At 42.9% G+C, this 21,467-nt stretch overlaps 1 protein-coding gene across 1 annotated transcript in view; it reads left to right on the forward strand.

The window, feature by feature from the left end:
- IQCA1 (IQ motif containing with AAA domain 1) overlaps window positions 1-21,467 on the forward strand; it is a 100,480-nt gene that overhangs the window by 45,440 nt on the left and 33,573 nt on the right. Inside the window, exons 7-10 of the mRNA XM_039703611.1 lie at window positions 6,846-6,930; window positions 12,103-12,225; window positions 15,876-15,951; window positions 21,238-21,344. Coding sequence (XP_039559545.1) covers window positions 6,846-6,930; window positions 12,103-12,225; window positions 15,876-15,951; window positions 21,238-21,344 — 391 coding nt within the window. The remainder of the gene's footprint in view (window positions 1-6,845; window positions 6,931-12,102; window positions 12,226-15,875; window positions 15,952-21,237; window positions 21,345-21,467) is intronic.

Here is a 21,467-nt window from a genome sequence, read left to right on the forward strand (position 1 = left end):
AAGGTAAGGAATTCAGTAAATGCAGGGGGAATTTGACCTGGTGTTTCTTTGAGCCAGCTTCTGTATTTCTGACCTGGTCTGAGGAGAGTGGAAAGACATGAGAAAATCAAAGCAGATGAGAGTTTAATGGGAGCTGTTCCAGCCCTGGAGCAGCCCCTGGGGGCAGCTCTCCTGCTCAGCAAGGGCTGCTCACCCTGCTCTCCTCCAAAGGCTGGAGACACTGGAAACGAGCCTGGGGACAGCCAGACTGGGAAAGAGGGGGAGCAGCCCTTCATCCTTGGAGAAATCCCTCGAGGAATGCAGCTCTGGAAAACACAGGGTGATCAACAACTCCAAAATAAATGCACTCAAGGAACTTCAGAGCTGGAAAATCAACCACTGGGGTAGTGCTGGATGTCAGTTTTCCCTCCAGGGGCAGGGATGGGACATGCTCAGATCCATCAGGAGATGCTGTCAGTGTTATTCCACACCTTGCATCACGTTTACCAGCAGCTCTGCCCAAGGCTGTTCTGCACTGCAGGAGTCAAGCCAAAAACCCTAAATAACCTTCCAGGGATCTGCTTTCCAGCCTCTTTAATCTTCCCATTTCCATGCTTGGTGGGTACATTCAGTGTCTTCTAGGTTTGTCTGAGCCTTCAGCACAGCTTGGTTGGTATCAGCTCTTGCCAAGCAGTTCAGTTACATCAGCCAGGATGTGATTTCTCCCAATCCTCAGTTAATTCAAATGTGAGCTCTGAGAAAACTTTGAACAACATTTTTTGAGTGTGTGGAGGGACACACAAAATCAGAGCACCAGAACATTTCATCAGTGTCAATATTACACATTTTTTCTTCTGATTGTAGCAAGTTTTCTTTTAACTTAAGCTAATATTGGAAGAATAAGTGGCTTTGGTTTTCCTTGGCATTATTCATGCCCAAGCTGCCTTTTATTCCCATCCAAAAACCTAGGAGCCATTTGCAGTGCTATCATCCATGTCTCCAATTATCTCAAGGAGAAAAACCTATTGCCATTTTAAACCAGAAATGATTTGTCAGAATTTTGAAGAGAAAAAAAAAAATTTAAATCCTTTTCCCTCGTGGTTTTTACAGCAGGAATCAGGATAACCAGGAGTCCTGGCAGAGAAAGCTCATGCCCCAGCCCACCTGAAGGGGAACAGAGATTCCCATTTTTCCATTACACTAATTACTTACTGCTATCCCAAAAAGACCAGAAGGATCCTTGGAAAGGTAATAACTTCATGACAAAGCAGAACAGACTCTTTTGCTGTAAGAACTCAAGCAGCTTATGAACAACTGCACTGGGTCAGCCAAAGGTCTACCTTTCCTGGCCAGTAACACCACATGTAATAAAACTATCAGGGAGAATTACCACATTCCTCATTTAGGTCTGTCCCCTCCAACAACTGTTCCCAACTATTACTTGGCTTTGAAGTTCCCTTCTCCCATTTCAGATCTAAGGCAGGCACTGGGGACCCAAAAGACCATTCTAATTATGATAGTTACTATAATAAAGGATATCACCTTTCCCCACAAACCTTGCGTCCTCATTCCTCCATGGGAATGCTTTCCCTTGCACATTGTTGGCCTCGCAACACTTGATCTTCAATTTTCAAAGCTGAATATTTATGCAGAACAATAAAGTTTCTGATCCTCCAATTACCCTGCACTGAAATGCTTCCATGCATAACAACCACACGTACAAGCAAACACTGGGAGGATCAGGACCTGAGATGAAACATCATTTGTAATGTGTCTGTGTCCAAACTCATTAAAGATGATAAGAAGCCCGTGGAAATCAATCTCACTTTATAAGTAATTCTGTATTTGCCCAGGTTATTTTTTCTGGAAGTGATTTTCAAAGAGCTAAAGAGAGCACACACACACAAAAGGGAAAAAAAGCACCACAGCAAAGACACCTAAAATAAACCAGCACTGCTATTTAAGCAGTTTGAGAGAATCCATATCAGGTGGGATTACAGAAACAGGCAAGAACTACACAACTGAGGGGGGTTTTATTTCTTTAAAGAGCTCCCCCCTTTTAGTTTGTTTCCCTTTTATGCACAGAACACCCCTCTGTCCCTCCACTCAGAGCCTTCACCATCATTCATGCCTCCTCTTCTGCACACAGCCCACATCTTTTCTTCCCCTGAGAAGAGTTAAATACTCTTGTTCCTCCAAAGAACAATTTATTTTTCCTGACAAGGCCTTTTATGCAATTAGCTGGAGAAGCCATAGCCAAAAAGAAAGAATAACACATGTAAAACCACGCCAGAGAACAGAGTAGGTAGGAACTTGTTGAGTCTATTACCAGACAAAATGTTTAAATCAGTGGTGTGTTCTCATAAATCAAAAGCCATATTTAGCCCTAACTACAACCATCCCTGAGCAATGCGGAATAGAGAGAAAACACTTTAAAAAAAATTTAGAGTTCCTGAATGAGGAAGGGAGGAAGAAGCAGATGAGACAAGCACAATGCAGGGTCATCTCCCAAAGAATTTACTTTAGAGGTGAGAATGGAGGTGCCACAGCATTCAGGGCTGAGCAGAGCCTGCCAATCACCCCGACTTGTCCCAGTCTGGTGGTGATTTGGAGACATTACAGAACCATTTGAACCTAGTTAAAACTTGGACATTTATGTGGGGTCTGTGCTGTACAAATATTGAGCCCAGAAGAGCCAGAACTCTTTGCTACAGATCACAGACAAAAGGATTTGCACTGCAGACCATAAAAGATCATTCTTTTTCAATTACACTTGACAGGTCTGAGTTATTGTAAGAGGAATAGGTTTGGAGCAGTAACAGTGAACCAGAGAACATAATGTAATTTGAGAAACAGCACAAAAACCTCATCACATCCTTTTCCTTTTCAGCTGGGAGTGCAAGATTGTACCTTTTCACCCCTCCATCCTTGTTCATCCCTTTACTCTTCCACTTGAGCTGCTTTGATTCAGATTTAGGGCCCCCATTCATCCCAATTAGATGGCTTTTCTGTAAAGCTGCTTTCCAACCCTTGCTCTGCTTCCGTTGACAGGATTTCACTGCTTTCCAGAAAAGTGATGGATTTCTCACATACCACAGTTTCTAAAGGTCCCTTCTTCAACAGCATCCTCCTCAGCACAGAAACCTTGAGCAGTAGTGTTAAAGCAGTGGCTGTGACCCAAAGAAGGATCTTTTTGCCTGCTGTGAGCTCCAGCACTCCTCATTTTTATTTGCAGCAGTGCAAGCATGGCTCCCAAAAAAAAAAAGCAGAGGCTGCTGCTCGGTGCCTGGGAACAGAAAACGAGGAGCAGGTCACCCCCAGGAGCCATCCTCAGCTCCCTGCCTGCAGGCTTTGGGCTCCTGAGGGCCTCCCCAGGCTGCTGCTGGGGTTTGTCTCACAAGGAGGAGGTTTTTTCCTAGCCCTGTCCTTCCACCTCCCCTTCTTTACTCTGTTCAGTCACCGAGTCCAGTCCCACCATGGGATTTTATAAACTTCATTTGTTCCTTCAGGCAATTGGTTTTACTGGAACTGCATCCTCCCTAAGAAATCCAGGACAATTTGCTTCTGCTTTTGCTTGCAGTGCTTAACACGTTGTCAGCACTCCCACTGAAGCAATCACACTGAAAATAAGAGTTGCTTCTTCCAGTTCTGGCATTTACACATTTTTATGAGACGCTGGAAAAGTACAATTGGATATTTTCCCCCCTTGCAAATGCTGAGACAGTAATAAGTAACAGATTCACAGAGTTCTGACTTGGATCTAGGTGTCTCTGACATGTACCATGTCTTTCAAATATATTACACACTCTAATGCTCCTGTTATCAAGAGCTTAAGCTTTTTACATCCTCCTCTCCCCATCAGCAGTGGAACCAGGGAGGATTCCCACCACAAAGCTCCCCTCCACACTTCCCACAAAACAAAGCAGCCTGCTGGGGCTCCAGTTGGGAGCAACTTCTTGCATCATCTGGGATAATTTTCTTACCCTATTATTACCTCTAATCACCAATACTTCAGTGTTTCAAGGAAGCTTCAGAAGGGGAAGGTGGTTAAAAATTATTTGAACAAATAATATTGTGAAGCAAGCTCAGAATCACTCCACAGTGTTTGGGACCTCCTCCTAATTCAAGAGCTGTCATGGGACACGCCTGGTGGGACCCTCTTCAGCCCTGGATGAAGTGTAGCTTATCTGATGGCACAAAGATATAAGAATTTAAAATTAATAGAGTGGTTTGGGTAAGAAGGGACTTTGAAGATCATTTAGTCCCACCCCACACCTTCCACTAAACCAGGTTGCTCCAAACCCCATCCAACCTGGCCTGGGACACTTCCAGGGATGGGGGGCAGCCACAGCTTCTCTGGCTGCTCTTTTTATCCTGGTGTTTCCAACTGCAAACCAAAGAGTTTAGGTCCAGTTGAATCCAAATGAACATCCCAAGACAAATGCATGAGACAACCCATTGCGATGGCTCTGGGTAGAACGCTGCCAGAAAGTGAAGGGGGAATGAAAATTGAGATTCATTATGTTTAAAGTGGACTTTTGACCAGGAAGATGAATGGCTGCATTTTTGTGGGCAGATTTACAGGCCAAATGAGTCCCTGGTTTAACCTCTGAACTCGGAGGGTTTCATAAAGGGAGGAATTTGCCTATTGGGGGTCACGCATGTGAATTCCCAGGCATTACAAGATTGAAGCTGTGGTCATTTCAACCTAGAAGAGAAAGGAAAACCCACAAGAGGGTGGGTAGGAAATAAGATTTAAGAGTGCTGCTTCCAGACCATCAGACAGCAATGGATACACTCAAGAAAAAAAACAGATGCCCTGGAAGAATTAGAACATCAAAATGTTTGATACTCTCTGCTCTCAGTCACTGATGACCATGGAAAATCACATCCTGCAGTGCCCTCAACCAGAAAATCCCAGTTATCCCTGACTGCTCAGTAAATGCTTGACCCTCTGTCCATGGAAAGATGGGCATTGTCTTTTCCTCAGCTCATTGTCTTCTCCTCACCTCATTTTTTGACACAAGCACCTGCTGGAGTTGCTGCCAAAAAAAGGTGAGAGGAGCCACATCACCCCATACAACTGCACAAGCTCAGAGGAGGAGAATCACACAGAAAATACAGATTATAAACCAGAAAACCCTTCCCAATTTCAGAATATGGTAGGATTTCTACAGCACTCAGATACACTCAGCATACATACCCAAAGGTAAATATCACAGAATGGTTTGGGTTGGAGGGAGCCTTTAAAAGAATTTAATTCCAACTCCCCACCATCTCCAAGAGCTGTAAATGATTTAAGAGTGAAAAAGGGAGTACAAATACCAAATGTAACATGAATAAATATTGGAAGCTGGCCCTGGTATCATGTTCAGTGGGCTCCCAGCTGATTCTTCACCCACAGTGCATTTGCCTTTCCTTCCTCCCAGTTGGCACTGAAGTAGCAACAGCCTCAATTACAGATTTTGGGAAGTTTTTTACTGTTACCAGACTTGTAGCAGCATTTAAGGCTGCACTTAACATAAAACTGAGCTATTTTCTGGCTGTCTGTAAAAAATGGAACACGAGCTAACATGAAATAATAGATCAGGCAGGGTTTTGAGGCCAAAATCCCATTCCTAATGGATTTTTAAAAACACACTAACAATGACAGCCCTTTGTTGATGCAGGCTGGTTTCTGGGAATGCAGTGACCAAGGACTTGCATCTGTTTGCATGTAGAACTTGTAACTGTTGAACAAGCCAGAGCTCCCAAGCACAGATGAATGTTTGTTGATTCTGTCCTAATTGGTGTTGCATTAATACCAGCAAGAGATCCCAACCCTACACGTGGTGCTACAGAAACAGAACAGATGCTCTGTTCCAAGGATCTCAGCTTAAAACTGAGCCTGCAGCTTAACACCAGCCTAGCAAAGTCCCTTAAGGTACCAGTTGTTTAAAAAAAAAAAAAAAAGAAAACATTTTTAGGAATAGTGTTGACCTTTCTGAGCTGTTTCCTTCTCCAGGGAAATTTAATTTCATTTAGAGGAAATATAACCGTGCTGTTTGAAAGTATCACAAGGGTTTTTCTGCACTGTCAGAATTTTCTTTGGAACAGAAAAATCTTCCTGATATTACCAAACAAACAGAAAATCTTACAAATATATTCCACCAAGCAACAAAAGGGAAAGAAGTTAAAGGGTTTTATCAGTATAAATGGCCTTGGGGCAGAGGTTATTTTCTGTATCTTTTAATCCCTTTCTGAAAGGTCTGGAAGCTCCCTGTGTTACCCATGAAACCTTCCCACAAAGTCACCAACTGCCCCTTCCCAGCTTCCATTACCATCAAGTCCACTGGAAATTTAGGAGTGGTAGCCTTGACATGGTAATCCTGACATTTAGAGATTAAATCCTGATTTAAGCAAAATAACTCTTCTTTAAAAAAAAAAAACAAAAAAACCCAAAACTGGACGTTGAAGGCAGACAGTTGGGCTGTGAACAATAAATAATGCAAAATAACATAATAACCATTCCCAGAATGATTTGAGTTGGAAGAGACCTTAAAGTCCATCCCATTCCATGGCAGGGACACCTCCCTCTATCCCAGGTTGCTCCCAGCCCTGTCCAACCTGGCCTTGGACACTTCCAGGTAGAAACACTTTAATCTCCATCTCTCAGCTAGGAAGGAATCTGCAGTCCCAGGAATTTCCCTGAGAATTTGCAGGTTTTGTTGGGCCATGGGATAAGAGACATGGATTGGTAACTGTCTTAATGAACTTACAGGACAGAAAACACTGCCACAAGAAGCTTCCCTGCTATGTAATATCTTTATCAATCAGATGAAAAGTTATGAACTCTAATTCCTCTTCCACTTTTGTTTCTGCCACAGGCATATCACGGGCAGGTTTCCTGACTATCCCCCTGAGAAGACAGGTGGTTCCAAGGCTATTTTTATTGAAAAACATCCAGAGCAGGTACTGTCCCTCTTTTAATGAAAAAAAAAAATCATGATGTTCGAGAAGGTTTTGTCACAAAACATGTCTGTTTATTTAAGTAGCAATTTTCCCTAACAGTGGCTCTAGTTCTCCAAGAACCTTATGATTAAAAACTTTTGGTTGCAAATAAAAGAATGAGGTTGTTTCTCAGGGTGTTTCCAATCAGGTGCCAAAGTCTGTTCCCTTTTGGGCTGTGCAGCCACTTAATCACGACTGAAAGTGCTCAGGTGATGGGAAAGAATTAGAGAACAGCAGAGAAGAGTTTCCAGTGCAGGCAGGGCTAAGCCTTGATTTACTGCCAAGGCTCATTAAGCAAATTGAACATCCCAGTGAAGGAAGTATCTCAGTTTATCTTGTGTGTTGTAGGTTGATTTTCCTGGTAAATCCCTCTCCTGATTTCTCTGGCTAATGGAAGTGGCTGATAATCTCTTCCTCTGATCACCGAGTGTCACACAGGGAAAGTGATTAAGCCCAGCTGAAGGCAGTGCTCGGCACTTGGAGCCTTTCCCACCCATCCCGAGGAGCCAGGGGGGTAATGGGTCTGGTGGGGGAGAACAGGAAGCAGGATTTGGCCCCTGAGTGAACCACTGTGCTGGGCTAGCAAAACTAAGAGGTCAAAACCCAAATTCTGTGGTCCTGAAAGCCCCACCCCTGAGACTGTTGCATGATTTTTCTGCATCTGGTGCTCTAACACAGGCATGGTAAAAGAGGATTTTTATAGAATCACAGAATGGTTTGGGTTGGAAGAGACATAAAAATCATCTCATTGCAGCCACCCTGACACCTTCCACTAGCCCAGGTTGCTCAGATCCCCATCCAGCCTGGCCTTGAATGCTTCCAGGGATGGGGAATTTTGGATCCACTCCTCCCTGGGATCCCAGGGAGGAGCCTGGGACACACAGCAGTCTCTGTGTGGTTTGGGGGGATGTAAGGACAGCACGGAGCACAGCACTAACCATCAGCTAGCTTTGCTAAAAACACAGGAAAACTGCTGCAAACAGCTCCCTGTGCCCCACTAAAACCGAGTTTGGGGCATGCTCCTGCTTTTAGCCAAGTTCAGGGGCTAAACCCTGCTGGGCTCTGCTCTGCTCTTCAGGCAGGCAGAGGGAAGGAGACCCTCAGTGAAGTTTTCAGCCTCCAAAGCAGAAACACATGCCAGAGCCCAGAAGGCTTTGTTGGGAACCACCCAGCAAGTGGAGCTGATTGCTGGGGAAGGGTTTGGGGGATGTGATGCCAAATAGAGCTGCCAGCATCAAGGATTAACACAGCTGGGGAAGAAAACACGACAAGGAATTATTCTGAGCAACACTGGATATGGAGGTACATTCTGGAGAAATGGGTTTAACCTTCCTGTCATGCTCCCAGCTTGCAATTCCCACCTTCAGCTGTTTTGTTGCCTTTCCTGAGCATCTGCTTTTTCTTTGCATGGAAAAAAATGGAAGCCAAAAGTCTGGAGAGGTTGTTTTACTGCTTGCTTTCCCTGCACCCTGGGAAAAAAAAAAAAACAAACCTTCCTCTATTTTCCTAACAAATTTTCACTAGCAATTATCTGATTTTCACCAATTTTGGAGCCTGTTTTTTTTCTCCCTATTTAGCCAGCAGAATGTGTGTCACAGCCTCAAGAGATCTCCACAATGCAGCTGGTCAGAGAAAAGTTCAGTGCAATCATGATTTTACCTGAATGTCAGACAAGTAAAACATTTTTTGTTCCACTGAGTCAGCTGCATATTAAAAAATCCCTGAGGCCACTGGGTTTGTTCCACACACTGGTCTACTGGGCAACATAGGAAAGGAAATCCCAGCCCCATGGAAGCTGATGGGAGTTTTGTCCTTGGTTCCAGGGGGGACAGGAGTTCACCTCTTGTCTGTATGAGCTCCTGTGTGAGCAGGGGTTGGTTACTCCCAAGTCAAACTCCATGAAAAATCAAGACTGAGCTGTATTTAAAAAGTGAGCATTTTATTCAGTAAAGACACTTTGGGGAAAATAAAATACAAATTAATCACTTCACGAACCATTGCTGCATTATTATACATTCTATATTTCTTGATCCTTTGACAACCCTGACCTTACTTGACTTTGTAATGTAGCTGGCCTTCTGCACAAACTGCTTCCATGACATTTTACAAATACCTTCCCAAAGACATCCCAATGCAGAGCATTTGGTGCTTCAGTCAGAAAAAGAAGTGCTGTCCCTTGAAAAGAAGCTTTTTCTCTACTTTATTTACTCTTCAAGAGAAATTCAACATTCCAGGACATCAGTGTATCTCCCTGCATCTGTTCCAGATTTCTATCCCTAATGGCTTTTTATGTTTTGCTCCACAAATAATCATCAGTTGTGACAATTTTTAGCTTTGCCCTTATCCTGCTGCCAACAAAATTATGATCTTTCCCTGTAGTTCATTAAGGCTCATCACCATGAAAATAAGCCAAGAGAGTTGCCATTTCACAGGCACTTCCCCCTCTCCCAGCTCCTCATTTCCAATATTAAATAACATTAAAAGAAAAAAAGAAAGGTATCAAAGAAGGACTAAAAGCCTTAAAATATTCGGAATGTTTCAAGTTAACTATGCAGGAGAAGGGAAACTAGGGAAACTCTACTACATATCACTTAAAATACTCACCTACAGACAGCAATCTACCTTCCCCAGAAAACCACACCAAAAAGCCTCCGTAAAGAAGAAACATTTCCTAGATTCCAACAAAACTCCTTTCTGTAGATCAATATTCCAAGAGAGGAATTTTTCCTCCAGGAACACTGGGCTGTGTCCCTGTAAAGTGTTAGAGCCAGGCTCTGAGGCTGCTCTCACCTGTCTCAGCTGGAGATCCAGCATGCCCAAACTCACTCTAGCCCTGCTTTTCTTTTGTGCCCACAACTCTAAAAGGCAAGAAGTTCAAGTAAGGTTTTCTTTCAAGGAATAAGGAAAGGTTTATTCCTGAAGAAGAACTTTTACCTGAGCCAACACCAAAACTTCCTGTCTGTGGATAGCAGAACAGTGAGTCCTGCTGGCAGCTGGAAATTTTCTTATTCTTGGCTCATATAAACCAGCATTAGACATTTTCATTCACAGGCTACACTCTGGTTTAGTGCCTAGCTCTTCCCCCGCCTCCAAAAAAAAGGAGATTTGCACTGCAAGATTTTAGAGACATGGTTGAACTGATATAGGAATACAAAAGTCAATTCAACTCTTATGGATCATCAGTTTTAAAGGAAAATGTCTTTTCAGCCACTGGAGAAATAGTTACTTGAGAAGACTCATCACTGGCACAATAGGAGTCCTAGGAAAGACTGGGGAAAAATACAAAGAGGCTAAAATTCATCTGCTCCTACTGAAACAGTCTCTTCCTCAGTATTAAGAGTTTGCTAACTACTTTCTGTATAATTTCAAAAACAAACAACCTAGCAAAGAAAAAGGGAGTCCAAAACAACTTAAGAAGACATCTACTTCTGTTTCCACTATAAAGTTTTCTCCAGGGGAAAAAAAAAACAACAAAACCCTACTCTAAAATGTGGGTGAATTGCCTACTAATCTCAAACTAACCTTTGCTTGCCATTCCCTTTCTTCCCTCCTGTTTTGTCAGGTGGTTCAGGCTCCTCCTTGCAGCTGGAGGGGAAGTGGTTCTGTATAAAAGCACAGAAGCCACTCAAGGTTAGACACACAGCCTCCCCCAGCTCTGCAGTCCTGGAGCTGCTTGGGGCTGAGCTGCAGGAGCTGCAGCAAGGCCAGGCAGAGGGACAAGGACACTTGAGCTGCTCAGTGCCATCCCAGCAGGTCGATGAGAACACAAACTCTGGCTCACCCCTTCCAGTATGACTGCTCTGTGCAGAACCATGAAAGCAGATCCCTGCACTCAGAGTGTGGATGCACTGAAACACTGCCTGCAGAGTGGCACAGCTGCAAACTGGGACCTTTTGTCAATCACATGTGTGTTTGCAGGTGTCCTGCTGGACAGAGCCAGCCCTGAGGTGCTGGGAATGGTTCTGGTTCCCCTTTGCAGGCAGAGCAGAGGTGACAGGGTTGGGTTTCTGGCTGTGTAGGAGCACTCAGATACACTCAGAGTAGCTCTGTTGGTTTTGGATCCAACAGGCCTGCTGGGACACTAAAAACCTATTCTGAACTCCAGTCAATCTGCTAATCTATCCCAGGGAATGAAATGCTTCGCTGCTTATCACCACAAGATGTGACTGAGCAGTGCTCAGGGCTTGAATTACCATATTTAATTAAATGTAAGGTACTGAAATGGTTGGGGAGAGCCACTAATGGAAATGCCCTGGCTGCAAAGCTCAGCCCTTGTCATTGTCCCCTTCCAGCATCCAGTGCTCAGTACATTAAAAGGTATACTTGAGAAAACAAATATTTTCACTATTACAGGAAACACATTTTACAGTTGGAAATGTTTTATTTCTACTCTTTTGCAGTACTGACAGTGTTAGTGGTCCATTAATAAACTTCAATGGGTTTTCTGATTTAGACTCATTAGTAAATGATCTTAGAATTCCTCTCAGGGAGAAGAAAGCTGCCTAGAAATAAGAGAATGGTGGAAGCAGCAAATTTTCACCCTGTGCCTTTTTCAGATAATAAAGTATAATTGGCCAGGAACTGAAGATATGGGAATTGATGGAGCTGTACCCAGTTATCAGCTGCTACTTGCTTGCAGGGATAAAGATGCTGAGCTGTCCCTGTGTATCTGTCAGGGTTTGTCACAATATCTCCATCCAATCTCCCTCAGCCACTAGAACAATTTCAGTCTTTAGCCATATATTGAAATTAGACACACCTCGGGGCAGCCTCTCAAAATCCATCCCTGTAAAATCAATCTGCCTTACAAACACCAGGACAAATTCATCATCTGAGTCTGAGATAATTCATTATGAATTCATCATCTGGGTCTGGGTCCCGAGGGAACTTTGAGTTGTGTGTCATTAGAATATTCTGCTTCTGGATAGCTTCAGGAACAGGTTTTACTCCATAAAAGCCCCCATGATTTGGGAGAGAGAAATCAGCCTTTCCCTAGTGGTAAGTTGGGATATTCAGCACCTGTGCTGGAGTTGATCAGCACAAAAAGGCTTCTCTGGGATGGTCTGGAATTCAGAGAGTGCAGCCTGTTGGATATTGTGTTTTCCCAATCCCATTCCTCCCTGCATCTTTCAGGTCCTTGAAGAGCTGGCTGCCAAAAAGGCAAAGGCAGAGGCAGAGAAACAAGCAAAGGAGAAGAAGGGAAGAGAAGCCAAGGAAACTGCCCAAGAGAAAAAGCCACCAAAAGTTGGAAAGCCGGTAAGGAATGGAAGCAGGTTGTGCGGCCTCAGGTGTGGGCAGGGGCTGTAAAGTGACATTAAAGTGTCACCAAAGCTCCAGGCCCAGGTTCAGGAGACAAAAAACTGGCTGAGGTTGGTCTCTCTCAGCCTTCCCATGACCTCAGTGATTCTGGGGAACTTTTTACCTCTCATATTTTAGGAATGGCCACAACTGAGCTCAGTGGGAAGAACTGATGGAGGTGCAGACTGTCAGGGACATAAATGAGAGCAAAAATCCACTTTGGGGCTTTGTGATCATTGCCAGGGCACAAAGTGGTAACCAAGCATTCCCAGTTTTAATGTGGGTGCAGAGGAGTTCATCACTAAATTGCAGAATTAGGAATCAAGAGCCTCAGATTTTGTGTGGATTTCAATCTAACTTTTGAACCCCACCAGCCATGCATAAACAAAGCCATGCATTTTCCATGTTCTCAGGGTAGGAATTAGTTTTGTTTCAAATATCAATAGACACCACTTAATGTGCAATATACCCCCCGAAATCTTTGAGGTAAAGGGCTGCTTTCACAAAAGACACTTCCAAATTATTTCAGGAGCAGCTTCACAGAGCAAACCACCTGTGGAACACAGTAGTGACCAAAGGGCATCTTCAAAAGCAAGCTGTGCAACAAAAATTGCCAGCTTTTGCTGAAGCAGCAGCTTTTGTTTCTCATTTACTTCCACAGTATAAACAAAAGTTAAAAGAATATATATTTTTTTAATAAGGGTCATTAATCTCTCACTAAATATGTGGAGGAGAAGGGTGAGTTTTCTAGGGCAGAGCTTACTCTTCACTGCAAGTTTTACAGAAATTAATTTGAAGGCCTAACCCTAGAACAAATATATTTCAAAAAAATGATGCTTTTCTTGGACAACATCCATTAATCTGGCCAAAGCTCTGAGAACATCTAGCCAGGAACCTAATTTACGTGAATTTGGGGAGCATCAGTCAATTTAATTGGAAGGTAGATACCTAAATGTTAACTTGTAAATGAGCATCTTAAAAATACTCTTTGGGGGTTTGGGGTGGGTTTGAGTTTTTTTTTTCCCCTTAAATAAAAATGTAAATGAAAATACAAAAATGCAAATGAAAACGCACAGCAGGCTAAAGGAACAAATACATGAAAATTTTTCAAGGTCTTGAAGCCTGATTGTTTAACTTTGGTAACTAGGAAAGGTTGTGGCTGTTCCTGTGCAAACCAAATTTTTAAGTCCTGTGCAAATTTTTCAGTTCTGGTCACAAATGTCTTCAGTCAGTCACTTGTCACTGTGACCAGTTTGGTGGGTGACACTGCCACAGCCCTGGTGAAGCTCTTGAAACTGGATGGCACCTCACCCATCTGCTTAAAAACCTGACTTTCACAGGATAAAATTGAATTCCTTCTTGGTTTTGCACATTTCTGAAGATAAGAACCAACAAGAGCAGAAATGTGTCTCAATCCCCTGGCAGCCTCTGCAAGGCTGTTTTGAATTGGGGTGAAATAACAGCGTGGAGCTCTGGGGTTTTATAACTTCATGTCATTCCCATCTCCTCAGCCATCACAACTCCTGTCAAGTAAAATTCTGAGCCATTATATCAGGTTCTCTATGGTTCATTGAGAAACAACAAAGGGAACATTCTCTCCAAGGTTATAGCACTGACAGGAGAAAAAAAAGAGTATCTTAGACCAGTTGAGAAGTATTTGGAAAAGTTCTAACAGCAGGACTCTTATTAAAATAAGTGTAGGCTATAAGTCATAGGGATGCAGGCAGAAAAAAGCTCTGCTCCCAACTTCAGCTCTTAAAGAAAACAAAAGTTGGATCCCAGAAGGAAATTTAAGTATTTCTGAAAAGCCTGATAGCAATCTTCACAAAAGAGTATTTGATATCAAAGGAACTTCACTTTCTTTTCTCTGCAAGGTGCTGATTTGATTTCCCTAAGGAAAAAAACAACCCATGGCTCCATCCCCCAAAAAATCCCTTTTTCCAAAAGCAGCAGCAGTCTGGGCTGCTCACCCAGCAACCTGCTGGAGCTTGAATGTGAGCAAAGCTGTGCATCCCTGAATTTCACCCAGAAATGCCAAACAGTGAGGCACATTCCTGTCCCTGGTGGAACCTCTTGGGAAACCTTGGGAAATCTCCAAAGGAAATGTGCACAGTGCAGACAGTTCAGTTTTCCCTGCTCTCCAGTGGGAATCACCTGGTGTGGAGCTGGCTTTGGAAAGCCTCAGAAATAGGTTGAAGCTCTTATTTCCACATTTCTTAATTAATTCAAATTATATTGCTTAAATTCAAACATATATTGCTGGTTCAAGGGGCCTTAACTTATTTAAAACAGAATGAGCATGGACTCAATCCACTGGAAAGCAAAAACTATATGAAATGGTTTCAAAGGAAAAGTTCTTTTTATTATGTTGACTCTTAGGCTGTTAATTGAGGCAAGAGAAAACAGAGCAGCAACTGTCCTTAAGACATAAGAGAGTGGGTTTGATTAAAACAAATTAAATTGACACAATGATATAATTGACATCAGTGTATAAAATCACTGAAGCAAATAACTAAAACAATTCATTGGCTTATTTATAACAATAAAATGTTGATGTGTCCTGTGGTATTGACAGGCTAAAAATGAAAAACCCATTTTTAGGGTGGTTTGGGAGGAATTTGTTTGTTGGGTTTTTTAATAGTTGACACATTTCTTCTCAGAACAGCATAGTTGAATCATTTTCTATTAAAAAAACATGGAAAAATGGTCAAAGATGGATTCTGCCCACTGCAAATGATCCAAGGATGAACCTCAAAGTGCCACACCTTGTGAAACTGGGAACACATTGGAGTAACTGGGGATTTGAGCTCAAATCCTCCAACTTTTTGTTACACTTTAAACAAAGTTCTAAACAAAACAGTTCTTGATGTTCAGTGAAGAACTCCCAAGTCTCTTTCAAATGCATCTATAGGGTAGAAGTGATAAAAGTATTATTTTACTGTCCTTCTGGGTCCAAACTGGAATTACTGTAATGATACTTTAATTAAAACCAGATATTTGATAACTCCCACAATGGGGCTGCAGCTGTACCTGCAGGTAGCAGATATTTCCCTAATTACAGGGCTTATTTAGGGGGGAGTTTAGTTTTAATCATCCCAAGAGCTGCTGATATTTTGTCTTGCTGATAACAAGTGGTTTGCAAGTTATTAGGAAAATTCTGATCCTATTTGGTATAAATCCACATTCACCTCCTCCCCAGACAGTGATCTAATCTCCCTTTTTCAACTACTACCTCACTCACACCTTGAGACTTACAACTGATACAAGTGAAAAAACTTTGATCATGTTCTGGGAGGTTTTTCCAGAAGGTTCAGTGAAATGAAACTGTTTCAGGAATGTAGCAACAGCAGCAAAAGTAACTGAAAAAATAGCATTTAAATTAAATTCAGTTTCAATATTGCAAGTCTCCTACCTAAATTACATTTTCAAACAAGCTGGAGTTTTAATTCTTGTTTAATTTGGTGACTTCAGCCCTTCTCTCATGGAGCAGCCTGGGCCAGTGGAAGGTGTCCCTGGAATTGGATCTTTCAGGCCTTTTCTAACCCATTCCATGATTGTGGGAAACAATGTTGTCAGCAATTCCTCTCTTCACTTTCCCCCCAATCTAGGTAGTGGATGAACGCTGGAAAATGGGTCCAAGCAATTTCCTTTTGACGCTGGAGGAAGGAAGCTCTCAGTACCAAGGTCAGTAGAAAGAGATAACAATTCCAGCTGGAATGTTCTCCCAGGTCAGCTTAATGGCAATGTCATTCCTATAAGGTCAAGTGGGCAGCTGCCCAAACTATGGAACATTATAAAAATTAGGATGTTAGGTTTAAAAAATGGTATTTAGGAAGGGAGGCTCTCAGGACCTCAATTCTTCCAAGGAATCTGTCAAAACCATTGAGCTAATCATGCAGGAAGGGACATTTCTGTGGGTGAAAGTGAACAAACTGGAAGCAAAGTACTTCAATGCATTAAAAAAGGCATTTTAGGATTTTCTGAGGGCAACAAGGATGACATCAGAATAGCCAATAATTCAAAAGCACCAGACTGCAGATCAAATTTCAGCATCAATGTTTCCATACTCCTGTAACTCTACCTGTCCTGTCTCCTCCAAGAGTGAAAACTCATGGAAGAGTCCATGGATTCCTTTGCAGTTACTCAAATTATTTTTTATTATATCTTTGAACAGGAGGAACATCTTCTCAAGCAGAGGCACAAAACTCTGAATGTATTTGCTTCATGCAAAGTATGTGAAACTAAAACATAACCCAGACTTTCAGCAAGGGGGCTGGCTGGTTTTTCACCTGGAGAAAGCACCAAAAAGCAGGGATTTCTTAATAAAAATCATGAAAGAGCATTTGGTTCTTTTCCAGATCTGCTTTTGATACTTCTGTTTATCTCTTCAGCACTTGTCCTCAGTGCTCAGCCTGATCCACAAGTGAATTAGGAAGTCTTGCACTTGTCTGAAGTGAAAAATTGGGTTATTTTTGCTGTATCTCTGCAGATTCTGTTCTGATACAATGTGGAAAAATATCTTTTCTGCTCTCCACTCCTCAGAGTGGAGAGTGCCTTGCTAAAATTCCTCATATGAAAAGTCTCCATTATTCCCTCCTGCTGACAAATTACTGGTGTCAAGTTTTCTGCCTGATTTGAGCTGGCTGGAGAGAAAGAAGTGAACTTAAACTTGCTAAATGTGCATCAGTAGTTTGGCCTGACCTCTGACTCGTAACAATTAGGATTTTCTTACACCTTATAAATCACAGAGCAGCTTTCTGGCTAAAAAAAGGAGCTTTGCATCCCATCTGCTCTCAACTACCACGTCAGAACCCTGCTGAAGGCAGCAGGAGCTTTAGATAAGCATCAGATCCATCCAAACTTCTTTTCTGAGCTGGCCAAGGATGAAATGGCACCTGGAAGTCAAAGGCAGCCTTGGCAAGAGTGGGGCACCCAGCCTGGCAGTGCCCAGGCAGGGCAGGAGCAGCAGAAGGAGGCAGGAGGGGTTTGCCCTGGAGGAAGCAGGGCTGTAACCCCAGCACAGCAGTGGGTACCAGAGTGAAGAGTAAAAACACCACAGCGGGGACTGACAGCAGTGGAGACTCCCAAATTTCACAACTATCTGGTGTGAGAAGCCAGGGGGCTACAAGGGGATGGGGGATTTCTCACCAAGCTGTACCTGATCACCAGGACAGTGGCTCTGAGCCCTGCCTGCACAGAATTTTGTGGGGTTATTCCCACAGTGTGAGTTCTTCGGTGGTTCCCATTTCCCAGTTACACACCCACACATCTCCAGCCCGTCCTGCTGGAGCTGCCAGCTGCTCCCCAGCTCTGAAGGCACATGAGAAGGAGCCCTTTGCTGCACAGAGCACAGGCAGGAGCCCTCAGAGTGGAAAAGCTCTCTTGCAGGCTTCAAAGAATACCTGCAGTTCTGGCTCAGGCACAGGAGGAGTCTGTAGCTGTGCAGTTCAACTTCAGGTGGGGTTTTTTTCCTCCTTTTCTCCTGGAGAACCAGGTCTGTTTGACACCACACTTATTTTTAGTAATTAGCTGATTTAGCTGTTAATTCCTCCTTGCAGCACAATCCTCCTGCAGCACTTTGGGCTTTTCATTGCAGGGCACTCACACAATACTGCCTGGGGGCTGTCCAAAATGATTTTATTTTTAATCTAACCATGGATTCTTTGAATCACATTCTTTCATCAGAATCAAATCCACAACAACACCCAGAACAACGCAAGCAGTCTCTTGTATTTTTAATTTTAGGCTGCTTTCTTCTCAGTAGCAGAATTATGCAGGAAAAAATAGGTCTGAGTTTGGACTTTCTACTGAGAATGTTTTTTCCCCTAATCTTATTGCAGAAATAGGTCACTTGCTATCAGCATTTGCACGGAAGCTCAGATTTATTAGTGCAGAAACTTTGAAAACATGATTGAAGCACCAGAGCTTGATTAAGAAATGTTTGTATCAGGACTAATTCAAAGTGTGTCTAAAGCTCACCTAAATGACAGCTGACCAAACAACAAACATCTTTGCTTTGTCACAGGCCCCAACACTTAACTTGAAGAAAATGTTCCCATCCCATGAAACTGGTGTTTTATACCTACCTTACATAAATATTTTTTAAAATATTGATCAGTTTTGACAAAAATCTAAACATTTCACTTACAGACTTTTTCCTCTGTGTTTTTAATTCCTCTACCAAGCTAGAGCTGCTGGCTAAACTTCACTGGAAGCTTTTTATCCTCCTAGAGCTGTACCTGGCCATGTTTCTGCTGGCTAAACTCCACTTACCAAGCTCTAAAACACTTATTTTATATGATGTGGTTGGAAGCAGCCTCTTTGTGTGGCATCTCCTTTCACACTGGAATAACCAGAGTTTACATGGGGCAAATGTAAGGCTGAGCCTTTTCCTCCCTCTTCCTGGGGTGTATTTTTGCACTGTGAGGCAGCACTGTGCTATTTTCCCCACTCTACAGATTATATTTATGACTTGCTCAGTGTCACAGATGATATTTGACTTCAAATACTCCATGGTGTGTCCAAATATTCCTTGAAGGTGTGGTGATACTCTGTATTTTTAACCAGCCTTCAAAAGATTCAAATCCTTTTGCCAGAGGTTCAAAGTGGCCATTTCAAGAGAAGCTTCATGAGTCAAATAAATATTTCAGAATTGTTAGTCACAGGCTGTTCTGTGAAATTCTGGGATATTGGAGTTCCCTACTGGCCTGCAGAGCTGGGATGCAGATTTAGGAGTGGTCTGGGCTGCCTTTGAGCCCTGAGCTAGCTCTGCATATAAAACAATCCCAAAATAAGCATACACTATTTTAGAAAAGGTGACATAAATTTCACTGCATACACACAGGCACAGAAATAGCTCCTGGAGCTGGCTGACCCTGCCTGTAACAAAATACCAGACTCTGCTGACCAGCCAGTGAAAACATAACATCCTTAGCCTCCTGACCCCCCTTTAAAATTAACTTTGAAACATTTTGTTGATCTATAAAAGAATAACAGAGCATCTAACACCTATGAGTTATTGATCTCTCTCCTAAAATTAGGCCCCTCTAACCCAGTGGTTAATATAACACTCAGATAACTCACTGCCAGGTAATCCCAGAGTCTGGGGGAACCCTCCCTGCTTTGCCTGCAGTGGGTATTAACCACTAATCAATCTACAAAATGACAATAAACAATTATGAAAAAAAAAAAAAACCAGAATAGAAAAACCTATGGATCCCTCTATGAAAAATAAACCTCTAAAGCCTGGTACTCCTGTGAAAACATAGCACTTGCAACCTGTTGACCCAGTCAGGAAAGTGTTTAAAAATTCACATAACTCCTATGTAATGTCCCCTTTCCCCAAGGCTGGAATTCCAGGCTGGAGGAGCTACCTCATAACTTGGGCAAATCAGCTTTTGCTCCTGAAATATTACATGACATCTGCCATGCCCTCTGATGACCCACAAGTAATTTAAAGAAATTAAATGTCTGTACTTTGGTGTTTCTTCCATTACCAAAATATCCCCTGTCCTCCTCCATCCCCACCATTCTCAGTGCTGAAATTAAGATTACTCACCTGCAAGAATAATTCTCTCTATAAACTTTGCAAAAGTACAAATCCTCTGCATGGAATTGGGCCCTGGAAAATTTTTTGGGGGATGGAAAGAGCAGCCAGTCTTGGATTAGCTAAAACTTGGATGTTAAAGCCTTTCTGAATTTGTACAGTGCCTTCAGCAGGCAAGGGGTACAGGGGAGAATATCAAATATAATATCTGTACAAATAGAATGTCTGCACAAAACTGATTCACAGAGGAGCCAACGTCTGAAAGTGGAAAACTGTCATTTCAAATCACTGGGAAATTGAATTAGCACACAGCTGGAGATTAGCTGTCATTTAGGAAGATACAATCAGAGCTTGAAAGGCAAGATATGAATTGTCTTCCTTCAAATTAGCTCAAGGAGTGTAGGAAAAAAAGAGGTGTTTCCATTAAAACCAGGCACTTAGAGAACTCAGATATGCACTGAGCTCGTCAGACTTCATTTAGTTTTCTTTCTAAAGAGCAAATTGCACTTTGCCTCAACAAAAATAACGAGCTGCACCTCAGGATCATTAGGTACTTTATCATAAATAGCTTTTTTTTCATCCCCAGTTCCACAAATTCCCTGTGACTGGGTGTTAGGTCTCCTTCTTGCTTTTCATTTGCACAGCACTTCAAAACAGAGGGGCTGGATCAGGTGGGTCTTGTCTCTTTTGGGCTTAACTGCCTTTTAATTTCTGAATTGAGCTTAAAATCCCCTTAAAAAGTGAAGCCTCTGTGTGGCCATGCATCCCTTGTGGTCAGCTGCAGGTTATTGCTGTGTCACCCTCGCTGTCCCCTCCCTCTCTCCCACCTCCACGTGCTCAGGGCTGGCTTTATTCCTATTCCAGTGCCCCTATTCCCATATTTCAGCCTCCTGGGAATGACTACAAAGGCCAGCTCCCCAGCATGCAGCATGGGGATGAGCCATGGGGAGAACAGGGAAAATTGTGTGTTGAATTAACCCCTTTCCTTTGGTCCCCAAGCTAAGTGATGCTGGTGGAGAGCTCATCCTTCAGGGCAGGAGCTACCCTTGTGCCTTCTTCATGGATTTAAGCCGTGTGCTGTTAAATAAATAAAATAATTCTAACATCAGGCACGGGACAGGGAGATTGAGCACGCTCCAGGCTCTCAGCTTCACAGCCTCACTATCCCATTATCCTCCTGAATTCTGATCCCATTCTGCAACCCAAGGCAAAAGAAGAAATCCCTTAACCTCAAGATTTGCAGATGCTAACACAACAGGGCTCTGAACTTGGTGAGGGTCCCTAGAGCCTGCTGCTTTCATGCAGCTCATCATTTCATAAAAGCTGCCTACAACCACCCTTTCTCGTGCCTCCAGAAGCAGCTGGAGAAACCAATGGCTTCTGTAACTTTTCCCCCTTTTTTTTTTCTTTCTTTTGGCTAACAGTCTTTTGGGAGAACAGAGATAACAGATCGGATTTTCTCCAGGATCATGACCCAGAGCTGATCAAAGGAGAGGAGCGGGAAGAAGTGGAGGAGGAGATCAGAGTGCAGGTGTGCTTACAATAGCAAGAGGACACTGCTCACGTGCATTACCTGGCTATATTTTTCTCCAGCTGTAAGAACTGGCCCTGGCACAGCCCTTCCCTCCTTCCAGAGCCCCTGCTACCTGTTCTT

This window comes from Passer montanus, unplaced genomic scaffold (genome assembly GCF_014805655.1).
Source record: "Passer montanus isolate IOZ18808 unplaced genomic scaffold, ASM1480565v1 scaffold165, whole genome shotgun sequence".
NCBI lineage: Eukaryota > Metazoa > Chordata > Aves > Passeriformes > Passeridae > Passer > Passer montanus.